Consider the following 12,535-nt stretch of genomic DNA (forward strand, 5'->3'; position numbering starts at 1 on the left):
AGATGGCCACGTGACACCAGAGCACACGTACAGTGCCTGGACATCTGTCAGAGCTCTTCCCAGAGAATCAATCGGATGGTCCCCACGGGGAGTGCAGAGAAGTCGTACATTCAGCTTTCTGCTGCACAAATAAGCCCGTTTTACTCTAACATGTCATTTCTAGTCGTGTGTCTATAGCTCAAAACTGATCTCTGTGTTGCTGAAACCCTGCTCAAGTCTGCATGTGCAAATGGAGGACAGGTGAATGTCATGGTTAAAATTATAGACGAAGCCATTTGTTCAAAGTCTGGAAAGGGGCTGAGGCCTTTTCTAAGCTCAGATATGTTGGGCTGTGTGCTTTCACTGGTGACCAGACCTGAGATCCATAGCCAGATCATGACTATTATGAGACAAAGTTTTGGAGTCTTTTCAGAGTTCTCCTAATCAACAGAAATGTTTAATGTATTCTGATGTGCGCTTTAATAAAACGTGTACTGTACTCTGTGAAAGTGGAACTTCTGGCTTGAATATAGACAGCATATGAGTAATCGGTAATATCATCACCAGTAACAAGACCATTTTAAATGAAACACTGCCTTTTGCAAGACCAAGGCAGCCCTGTTGTGTCCAGCTGGAAGTTGATAGATCCGTCTCTTGAAGAGTAATTCTAAGAAACTGTGCTCCCGGTCATGCATGTTGCTTTAGTTTTTCTGCAGTTGAAACAAACAAGAGACAGTTTTCTTTCTGATAATTACTTTTATTGCCAGTGGTTTTTTGGTGTTTTTTTAAAAAGGTGTCTTATGTAACAGCCTTCCCAGAAAGATTAAACCAACTGTCTCTTGTTAAAAAGGAGGCTGAAGGGTAGAAGTGGGTGGACAGTCCCTTCCCACGCCTCAGAGCCAGCTTCCCCAAGCTCCTGATCTGAACTTGTGTATGTGGATTCTGTTGTGTGCCTTCTCCTCTTTAAAGGATGTGCTCCTGGAACAAAAGAGCCAGGTTAATACTTTCTCTTTATAGTTCACAGCTAGTGCAATTGTGGTTTTAGCTTTGGAAGTGACTTTCTGAATTAGAATATTTAGAATCATAGAACAATCATAGAATGTGTTGGGTTGGAAGGGACCTTTAAAAGTCATCTAGTCCAACCCCCCTGCAGTAAGCAGGGACACCTTCAACTAGATCAGGTTGCTCAGAGCCTCATCAAGCCTGGCCTTGAATGTCTCCAGGGATGGGGCCTCCACCACCTCTCTGGGCAACCTGTGCCAGTGTCTCACCACCCTCATTGTAAAGAACTTCTTCCTCATGTCTCATCTAAACCTACCCTGCTCCAGTTTAAAACCATTGCCCCTTGTCCTATTGCTGCCTGCCCTTGCAAACAGCGCCTCCCCAGCTTTCTTGTAGGCCCCCTTCAGGTATGGAAGGCTGCTAGAAGGTCTCCCCGGAGCCTTCTCTTCTCCAGGCTGAACAACCCCAACTCTCTCAGCCTGTCTTCATAGCAGAGGTGCTCCAGCCCTCGGATCATCTTCGTGGCCCTCTGCTGGACCCGCTCAAACAGGTCCATGTCCTTCTTGTGCCGAGGGTTCCAGAGCTGGACACAGTACTCCAGGTGGGGTCTGACGAGAGCAGAGTAGAGGGGGAGAATCACCTCTCTCGATCTGCTGGCCACGCTTCTTTTGATGCAGCCCAGGATGCGATTGGCCTTCTGGGCTGCAAGCGCACATTGTTGGCTCCTGTCCAGCTTTTCATCTACCATTACCCCCAAGTCCTTTTCCGCAGGGCTGCTCTCTATCACATCATCCCCCAGCCTGTATTGATAACGAGGATTGTCCTGACCCAAGTGCAGGACCTTGCACTTGACCTTGTTGAACTTCATAAGGTTTGCTCGGGCCCACCTCTCTAGCTCGTCCAGGTCCCTCTGGTTGACATCCCGTCCCTCTGGCCTGTCGACTGCACCACTCAGCTTGGTGTCATCGTCAAACTTGCTGAGGCTGCACTTGATCCCACTGTCTGTGTCATTGATGAAGATGTTGAACAGCACAGGTCCCAGTACGGATCCCTGAGGGACACTGCTTGTCACCCCTCTCCATCTGGATATCTAGCCATTGACCACTACCCTCTGGATGCTACAATCTAGCCAGTTCCTTGTCCACCGAACAGCCCACCCATCAAATCCATCTCTCTCCAACTTAGAGAGAAGGATGTTGTGGGGGACTGTGTCAAAGGCCTTGCAGAAGTCCACGTAGATGATATCTGTTGCTCTCCCCTTGTCCACTGATGCAGTCACTCCATTGTCAAAAGCCACTAGGTTGGTCAGGCAGAACTTGCTCTTAGTAAAGCCATGCTGGCTGTCTTGAATCACCTCCCTGTCCTCCATGTGCTTTAGCATAGATTATAATATTTTTTTCACTCCAGAAGTGAATTTATGAAGTTGACTTTAAGATCTTTAAAGCAAAACAAACTTCATGGCCTCCAAAGGTTTCCTGAAGAACATTTTCAGCTCATCTGAAGGTGATAGTTAACTTGACCTGTGGTACCCGTAGTGGCTTGTGTGATCCAGAGTGTTGCTGCTATGAATAGCAGATCTGTCATCTCACAGACAAGCCTCAGATTTTGACACTTCTTCAGCAAGCTGGTTCTTCCAGAAAGTGGCTAGGAGTAATGAGAGTTAATATGAGGGGATATTAGATTTCAGACAGAAGTTTTCCTTGCTGGATAAACATAGATTGTAATCGTACAGAGATATATTGGCCTATTTGGATGACAGGGTGGTTCCCAAGTCAGGGAAGTGGTTTGGTTGGCCAGAAATAATCTCATATTTCTTATTAGTGGAAAAATCTTGTCTTCAAAGCAAAGTTTATTGGTTGATTGTCTTAGTGTGGGTGTACAGTGCATTCATTTGGCTCCACTTGTGCTTATGTTGAGTTTAGCTATTGAAAGGTCCTATGGTGGCACATAGGTGTTTACCACCAAACATCTGTTTGAGATCCCTCCTCAAGTTGCAATATGAAAGGAGTCTTATGATACTGTTTCAGCTTGTCATCATAAACTGCCTCCCGGCAACACTTTTTGTCCATGAGAGATCTAACTCTCAAAGTTCTTGAATCATAGGACCCTGCTGCTTGCTAAAAGTGATCATCTAGACTGGTGTGTTTTTAACACTGGAATATCACAGAATGGTAGTGTTGGAAGGGACCTCTGGAGATCATCTAGTCCAACCCCCCTGCCACAGCAGGTTCCCCTAGAGCAGGTTGCACAGGAACGCGTCCAGGCGGGTTTTGAATGTCTCCAGAGTTGGAGACTCCACCACCTCTCTGGGCAGCCTGTTCCAGTGCTCTGCCACCCTCAGGGTAAAGAAGTTCCTCCTCATGTTTAGGTGGAACTTCCTGTGTTCAAGCTTGTGCTCGCTACCTCTTGTCCTATAAATAATATGGTCCTGTAGATAATACAGTCTCATTTATAGCATGTCTTGGCATGGCATCTTCATGCATTGGGGATGAGTTGATCGACAGTAAGAACAACCTGTGCAATCCTGGGCTGGAGCATAGGGCAGAGCTGTTGAAAGTCACCATTCCCAATCCAAAATGCATCAGTTTGGCTTAAGAAACACAGCTTCTGCTCCTCTTCTGCTCTGATCTTTTGATCTGAGTTATTCAGAATTCATGTTTTTGAGATTTTTATGTACAAACGATAGTTGTAAATGTTTCTTTTTAATCATAAAAGCCGTGGGTTTTGAGATAATCACAGGTCTCCTGGAGCTAGGTCTGTGGTCAAAAATACTAAGGATTTGTTACGCTGTTGCTGGGTAAATCGAAACTTAAACATGAAGACAGAGGTTGGTTGTTATTGTTACATTTTACATCATTCTTAAGTATGACATAAACTTGAACCAAGTCACTCATGAGACCCGGGATAGTTGAGTCAACCTTTTCCTTCCTCTTTTTCTTGGCCCCTACAGGTGAATTACATGTGTTCTTCCAGCCTTTACAAGTAATAGCACAGAAAGAAAATAAAATTCCCTCCTGTTTACCTTGTAGTCAGGTAAAGGGATCAGAATCGCTCTTTCCTCATGTTTTTTTTGGGTTGGATGATTCCCGTGGTGTCAGCAGGGTGCAGAGGAGGGGGTTGCTCTTGCAGGGGGCGGAAGGTGAGGAGCAAGGGTGGAGATGGCCAGCTGCCACCTGAGTGGGGCTGCCCTTACTCCTGGTCAGGTTTACACAGCTCCGCACCCCCCTGCCTCCAGCTTGCTGCTTAGCCTTTGTGTGTTAGGATCCTGGCAGTGTTGTGTCAGGCACAGGTTGGAAGAAGGGTAGATCTTCCCGGGCTTTGATGTGTTAATTTCCCAGAGGAGCTGCTTGCTCCGCCTGAGGAGTGCTGCTGCTTTGCTGCTCTGCTTCCCACATCTCCCACTCCGCTGCCACGTTTGCCTCCGTCCTTGGTTAGACAAGGAAACCGGCCACCGCTTAACCTCTCCGTCTCGGTTCAGAGGAGCCCTGACGGCAGCAGGTGCCTGCGGTGCTGGGGCTGCCGCTTTTAGCCTCGGCTGCCTGCCACAGTCACTCGCATCCTTAAATGCATGAAGATAGTCATGACCAGCATGGAGTATAGCTGGGACATTCATGGACACTGCGTCTGGCTAAATAAGGTAAGGCTATCGGTGTTTGTTCTGGCTCCTGCATTTCTCCGAGTGACAAGCCATAGCTGGGCAACACTGGTAGGGAATAAGCGTTTCATCTTTCTCTTGTATCAAGCACCAGCTGAGCTGCTGTTGAAGAAACTGAATATTTTGAAACGGTTGCGTCTTCCCTATTCAACAGCCGTGTTATTTATATTTAGAAAATGTTTTAGGTAAACTCCTCAGAGTGAAGGTCTGTCTTAAGCTGGTTTTCTTTCAGAATTCACTTTTATCGCAGTGAAGCCTTTAAAATGCGATGTGGGGGTGCATAAGTGGGTTTGTGTGGGTTTTTTCCCCCTGCTCATTCTGTAAGGAGGAACTAATCTGTAAACTTTAGGAAAAGCTTAGCAGCAGGTCTGCCTGCCCGCTGCCGGAGCATGTGGAGCAGGCTGCAGATATTCAGAGCAGTGAGTAGGTAGGCGTGAAATGCAGGAGATGCCGGTTTGGGAGGGCAGCGGTGGGCTCCCACACAAACTGGTTAAGCGCTGGTACGGACTGTATTCAGACAGATTTGAGCAGTATGAATTTGGGCCGGAATCGACACTTACTTAGGGTAAAGCTGTCGTGGCTCCGTATCACAGGGAAAACGGTGGCGAATACTTTGCATGGAAAACCTGGAGGCTCTGCCCGTGGCAGACCAGGTGATGTTAAGCTAGCTGAGGCTGGAGGAGCCCCCTTGCAAGGGAGTCTAAAACCGAGTGAACAAGCAGAACTGTAGCAGCAGTAGCTGTGCTTAACTAAGCTTAGGTAATGTATATTATAATGATCTGAACAACATAAGCATGTTGATGAGCTCTAATTTAACTCCAGGTGGTCAGGAAAGAGATGTCGGGGACAACTCACGTGCCCAACTGTCGACTGGACTATGGTGGTTCAGTCAGTGCAGTCTGTCCTCCAAGAAAATAATGGTGTGGAGTGGCAGCTCCTTCTATACAAATCAAATTGCATCTACAGCAAGAACAGTGTGATTTGTGCTGCTTATTTTTTCTCAAAAGCAGAAGAGAAAATGAAGGGAAATGAGGGTATCAGCTGCAGTAGGCTAAAAACGAGTTCCATTTTTGAAAGGAGAAGGCGGCAATTGTGAGGAAACGGATTTTAATTTTTTTTTCATTACTAGAAAGTTTAATACAGCACCTATTGGAAACTTTGCTGTGGTTTGGAATGCTAACTCACTTCCAGGGAAAAGGGATTAAAGACTGAGGGCAGGCAAGCTGTGAAAGTTAGGTGATGCATCTACTTATTACAGGAATAATTCCCCGCAGAGCAGCATGTATTTTTACACTTAAACTGATTGCAGACAAAGCTTATATACAAGTTTGTAACAGATTAGCCACGGATTGATCTTGCAGAGTTTTTAGGTGCACCGGGTCTGATCTTATAAGGCATTTTAAGTAAATGCTTAACCTCAAACTTCTGCAAAGCCTCAGTGGCATCGTGACAACTGTTCTTTTGTTTTTAGGATTAAGATCGGCATTGCTAAATCTGCATTCTCTTCCCATACGGTGTTTTGCAATTAATCCCTAAATTGAAAACACATGCAAAGTCTAACCGCTTATTTGAGATAGATTTTAATTCACTGATGAAAAAGAGCCTTCTTTGGAAAATTGCAAAGCTTGCCTTACACAGCTAGCAAACTATGTTAATCCAGTATTGACTTTGATGATACAAACTTTATCCAGAACTACCAAATGCCCCAAATATGCTTGCAGTTGCTGTTGAATCAAATATTTACTTCTCTTTTTTTTTTTTTTTTCCTCCCCCCCCAAAGCAGAGCCTTTGCTCTGCAGGGTGAGTAGTTGCCAGGCTCAGTCATAGGGGAGGCTGTGAGTCCCCACCTGGCGAGAAGCTCCTCCTGAAGGACACACAAAGTGTTGCTCACTCAGGTTTTGCACACACCAGATTTCCTGGTGTCTTTCAGACCTCCCTGCAGGCTGTTTCTCCCCATTGGGGCTCACTCTACTCCATCTCCTGATGCACCAATTTCCCATATCCGGTGTTTGAGCATCTTCCTTCTTAATTTCTCTTCAGTCCTGCCCACTGCTGTCACTACCCTGTTCTTCTTCTCGTGTGTTTCATCTCCTGTCTTCCTTCCTCATCTCTCTGGGAAGAAAATCAGGTGTCAACTTTTTACCTTCAAAGACAGTGCAGAGGAGAGATGTGGGAAGGCATCGTGTGGCCATTGCCTGCAGGCCCCTGATCTCTGCACCAATGTAGGAGGTGCTGGGGCTGCTGCTTGGTGAAAGAGCTGCTGTGGCCTTTCTGTGTTTTCCTTTCTCCAACTCTCATCTTTTTCCCCATTGAAACCAAAGTCAGTGACTTTCTTGCCTTTGTGTACCTAAAATGAAGAGTTAGTCCCGGGTATTATGCAGAAATTACAGCACTTCAGGCAAAAAGCAGACTGCTGTTGGGTTGTACACAAAGTTTTCTGGTTTTGGTGGACTACAGAAAGTCTGGTTTTATGCAGATTTTACAAAATATTTCTGACAGCAGTCAGCAAAGACATCTTTGTATTTGGTTTTGTGGGAGAGCAACCTGTACTCCAGCCCTGTTTGGGGTTCCCGTCAGCTCCTCCCTCTTTTCTTACAGCAATGTGCACCTGTGTCCTGAACTCTGACCCTCTAAACGCTCCTATTTTAAAGCCAGGTATGATGTGCTGAGCAAAACAGGATTTTTTTGAGGGATGTGAACAGAGTTTAACAAAAAAGGTGTCATGGCAAGATGCTGTGCACAATGACTAACATTCTGCTTTAACACCTCGTTGGTTTTCACAGCACTGTAAAGACATTTTCATTGTAGTGTGAAACCAATACTTACCTCGACATATTTTTTTTCACACAGGCTTTGGTTTTAGTTAATTTGTGTCTGGTTATGCTGACTAGAGGTATCAGGAGGTTCAGTGGTCAGCACGCTGATGTCAAGTCTGTGCTTTGACAAGGACTTTGATGTGAGCCCCAGCAGGATGGAAGGACGTCTTTGAACCTTGGCTCTCTGATTGTAATGAGTGTTGCATATCAGTTTCCTACATCAGAGTCACACACTGGATTGATAAACGTGTTGTATATTACAAAATACAGATGCTGTATTCACAGAGGCTGAGGAGGTGCCTGAGATGTATTGGAGGCCTTTAAATGAGAAGGGAGCTACAGAATAGCAAAAGTATGCAAAAATCTTGTTTTTATATTTCGCATACAGGTCAAGTTACAAAATTTAAAGCATAACCTGCTAGTTGAGCAGCTAACAAGTTTATTTTGGAAGCTCTTTGACTTCTTTCACCTAAATTAAAACTGTTACAAAACTGAAATCTCACTGATCTTGAATGGAATTCTCTATATCATGAGCTAAATTCTGGTAGAGGTCAGGAGGAAAACTGAGCAAACTCAGAAGTTTAGAGTACTTCTGCCTTGGTGCTTAGTTTCTTGATGGTCAGAAGGCCTAGTAATTTACTGCTAAATAATTCAGGTTCAGAGTATCATTATAGTGTGAGGTATTGGTACAAATTACTAGGGAGCATCCTTTCTTAGTCTGCTGTAGCTCTAGTGATGTTGGGGGAGATGTTATGGTCACCTTGTAAAGTTTACACATGTACGCTTGAAAGACACATTTACAACTGCACACTGATTTGCAAGCTGCCAGGACACAGTCTGATTTCTTGAGGAGACCGCTAAGGTGAGGTTAAATACTTTTTGCCCCCTTCTGTTTGCTTTGGATCTAATCTTCAAGTGGCGCTGCTGGGCATTTTATTCCTCTGGTTTCAAACAAGGCAGTTTCTCACATCACTCAGTCAGGCATGTAACTTAGAATAGGAGTTTTAGCTGGCAGGTTTCCTGAGGCATCCTCTGCAGTCGGGGGAGGTCGGCTGTTTGAAAGGGAGATCCAAAGCAGGGGCACAAGGCTTGCAGCTCCTATGTGGCGGTGGCCTCTCATGGCAGGGTTGTGCTGCAGACTCACCGGGACACAAGGATTGGTCACCCGATTTCATTTAATCACATATTCAGAGGGAAGTCAAGGCATCTCAGAGTTGGTGGAACTCTCTGTACTGAGGGCACTGTATTTCAAAGCAGCTTCTCAGACTCCTTCAAGTGATTTATGCAATGATGGGAACAAGAATTTCTTTTCTGAGCTGAGATGTGATTGTGGCGTCCATCATAAAGTGCTTTGAGACAGCTTTGAATATGGATTGAGTAAAATCCTTCTCGCTGCTCAAGAGCATTGAAGTTATTATCAAGAAAGTAAGTTGGTGATTCCTCTGAACTCTCTGATAGCATTAACATGTATTCTTGTTTCTCTTTAGCCTCAGGCAGCTTTATAAAGAGATGTGTTTAGAATGCAGACATTCACCCATAAGCAGTAAAAATGTGCCTGATGTAAGAGGAGGTCTCTTACTATGTGTTTTAGAAAAAATTGTTTGACTCGCAAGAAGCATAATGCACATTTTGTAGATTGTACGTTGATTTTTTTTTTCACTTGCTGAATGTCTTGGGTTATTTGTCTCTTTGCAAGTATGGCTTAGCATAGCACATCACTGAGCACAAATTTTGTTAACAAAATGCTGAATGCACAGTAAGGGAATTTTGCAGAATTGGGTCACCAAAAGGTTCTTCCTTTCTCATCTTTAAGCTTCTGAACAATTATTGTCCTGAATGGTGGTCCTGTGTCCTTTGTTGAAAGTTTATTTGATTTGTAACCCTTGAGGGGCTGAAGAATTCTTTAAACCTGTTCTTGAACTATGCAGACTAAAAATACTCTGTAAGTGTGTTGATGACATTGAATGATGCTTATGGTACAATAGCTGACAACACAGTATTTGCTGTCTTTTTCAGACTAATGGGCATATATCTGGGAATGGAGATGTGTATCAAGAAAGGCTGGCTCGTCTGGAAAATGATAAGGAATCTCTTGTTCTTCAAGTGAGTAGTCACCTAAATTATTTTTTTCTGCTCTTACGTTCATAAGACTTTTTGATAGTATGTGATAAAACCTCTGAGGATTTATTTGCAGTTGTGTCATCTTGGATAGTGTTCAGAAGGCTTGCTGATACCTGAGACTTAACACAGATTAAGGATAGGTATGAATTTAGATGGCAGGAAAAATCTAAAGGGCTTGCTTTCTGCGCATCTGATCTCTTTTTGAATCTTGTAAGGTGAACAGGTCTGCAGAGTGACCACATTCTAACATTCATTATCCTTAAGATCACCATTTTCCATGATCATTCATGTGCTGTCTGCATCAGGTGACATATGTCCTGTCCTTATGGTGACAAAAGCTTTGGGACTGGCCAGCAGGCAGGAGGAGACGAGCAGCTCCTTGGAGGTCCTGCTCACCTGCTGCTGGGCTGGTCTGGGTCAGCCCTGAGTGCTCTTGCCAAGCTAGCTTATTCTTGTCATCAGAGTTGGGACTACTTGGCACCCCTTGATCTGTGCGGGTGTCCTGCAATCCCCTGACACAGACCTGGATTAAGGGCTGCGACAACACTGAGCTTTGATGTAGGCAGCTTTCCCTCATTCCCATCAGTTCTGCAGATTTACTCAAAAGAGCCTATTTAAAACAAAAGCTTAATTCAGAAGAGGCAAAATGGGAATCAGTCTGCAGCCTGAAAGGCGTTGTCTTGGTCTTGCCTAGCCTCAGTCCGTGTGTTTTAACCTCCTTTGCTTTTATTCTTCTAAAAAGGAGAAGCTGTACCCTATGGTACACTCTGTGCAATCACTGGTAAAGCGGAATAAATTGTATGCAGTGAGGTTTAGCTATTTGGTTGTTAAGGTAGGAGCTGGTGGGTTTTAGTTAATGTATTGTCATAGCAAAAGCATAATGGTTGCCTGTAAAATGCAGCAGCCACCCCTTGCGAAAACTTCCAGGACAGGTCAGCAGAGGAGGTGCAGGATTGCATTGTGTCTGCCAGAACTTTGGCTGAAATTTCAGTAAGCATGAGGGGAGAGTTTTCCCTCCTCTCTTGTCACCTTTGCCCCACGTTGTGTCTGCTACAGAGCTGCGCTGCTGCTGCTCTTCCTCCCGTGGTCCCGTTTTCATCGGGGGGTGACTCAGGCAGCACTGTTACTTACATATAGTTCTTCAAGTGATACATATGGCATTGGTGCAACGTACTAAATATGCATCCCATTTTCTCCACTGTGCAGGTAAGTGTGCTTACAGACCAGGTGGAAGCCCAAGGAGAAAAGATTCGGGATCTGGAGTTCTGTCTGGAGGAGCACAGGGAGAAGCTGAATGCCACAGAAGAGATGCTGCAGCAGGTATTTCACAGGCGCGTGTCTGTCTCGCTGTCCGTCTTCATGCTGTCTTAATGAACTGCGTTTTGCTTTGGTGAGAGCGGTGTTGCACCCCTTGATGTCTCTTAACTAACTGATAATTTTCTTCCATATTTGCTTTAAAGTCTTTGTACTTGGTGACGTCAGTGCTGCTTTATGCTGTATCCAGTCCTGCTCTTCTTTGAGCCTTTCCCCACTGAACTTCAAAGAGACTTGGATTAAAGACTCTGGTGGCATGGGTGGATTCCCCTCAAAGCTCCTTGCTGCCCAGACCGACTGTGATGACAGACAAGCTTTTTTCTCATCCTGTCCCCATGATCTCAGATGCATCCTATGTGCCTGCATTCCGTCAGATGGGTACTAGCTGTGTTCCTTGCTTCAGAGAGTGCAAGGAAGAATGTGGAGCTTTTCCCCATGAGAGAGGCCTTTAGTTGCAGAAATAAATTAGTGATTTCTTCCCCTTGGATGAATAATTCTGTTCTCTTCCTCTTTATCTTGAATCAGGAGCTTTTAAGCAGAACATCCCTTGAAACTCAGAAGCTGGATCTTATGGCAGAGATTTCCACTCTGAAGCTAAAGCTTACATCTGTAGAGAAGGATAGCTTGGACTATGAGGACAGATTCAGAGACACAGAGGTGAGTAAAACCCAACTGAATAAATTGTGAAAGCTGCGTGTGACTTCATGTTACCTGAAACCTTCCTGGAATTTTTTTTTTTTTTTTTTTTTTTTTTTTGCCAGGCAAGAAGGGAATTACTCTTTAAGGTTAAAACACGTATCACTTAAAATAAAAAGTGTCCTATTTGGTAAACCCTGGTTTTACACAGAAAGACTTCAAAAAGCAGTTTTTGATTCTTGCCATCAGATCTCATGAGAGATGGTATTTAGGATGGATTTAATTAAAATCATGAACATGCTCCACTCTCCTGTCCCAACTTGAAACTGTCATCATCTTAATAAGGCATGTCTGAGGCAAATGCTTAAGCCCACTGCAAGTACAAGCTCACGTGCAGAGACATGGCACGCTAAAAGACATAACTTTTGGTTTCGGTAACAGAGAGAATGAGGTGACTCAGCAGGAGGGCATTTTGCAGCCTCACTTCAAACCCCAGCCCCACAGAAGCCCAGGACTGAGAGGCCAGTGGTTACTCATCTCAGCCTAGCTTCAGCCCAGCGGTGTACAGTGCCGGGCAGAGCTGCAGACCGGAGCTGCTATCCTGGCGGCACTCTCCTGTGGCTTTTGCCCTCTGTGCACTGCAGATCTGTGTAGCTGAACTGTGCTTGTGTTTGAAGCTTGTGTTTGAAATCCTCAAAGCAGGTGGGCAAGTCCAGTTTTTCCAGGAAGCTTCCAAGAATCAAGCCAAGCTTTGCTGAGAGGGTGACATACCCCGTATCAGAAAATACGTCAGTGTCTGCCTAGGAAGCAGAACAAAATTTCCAGCTCTGAGTTCATGAATGAACTGAAATGTTGGATGTTGGTCTTGTGGATGTTGCAGTTGTCATTCGTTTCTAGAAGGGAAGAAGCCATAATGTCATCACAGGAGACAAAATTTGCCCTTTCCACTTCAATCAGTGGTTTATCAACTCCCTTCCAGTTTCCTACATGTTTTCCAGCAGAGTGTCATTCC

The 12,535-nt window shown here is 44.8% G+C and overlaps 1 protein-coding gene across 27 annotated transcripts in view; it reads left to right on the plus strand.

The window, feature by feature from the left end:
- Positions 1-12,535, plus strand: part of PPFIBP1 (PPFIA binding protein 1) — a 120,220-nt gene that overhangs the window by 65,985 nt on the left and 41,700 nt on the right. For 25 of the 27 annotated variants that reach the window (XM_074587871.1, XM_074587860.1, XM_074587774.1 and 22 more), the window contains 3 exons: positions 9,469-9,555; positions 10,780-10,893; positions 11,413-11,544. In XM_074587871.1, the coding sequence (XP_074443972.1) occupies positions 9,469-9,555; positions 10,780-10,893; positions 11,413-11,544 (333 nt within the window). Of the gene's footprint in view, positions 1-4,335; positions 4,619-9,468; positions 9,556-10,779; positions 10,894-11,412; positions 11,545-12,535 lie in introns of those variants that run through there. The other 2 variants (XM_074587942.1, XM_074587948.1) reach the window with 2 other exon arrangements.

This window comes from Larus michahellis, chromosome 1 (assembly GCF_964199755.1).
Source record: "Larus michahellis chromosome 1, bLarMic1.1, whole genome shotgun sequence".
Lineage (NCBI taxonomy): Eukaryota > Metazoa > Chordata > Aves > Charadriiformes > Laridae > Larus > Larus michahellis.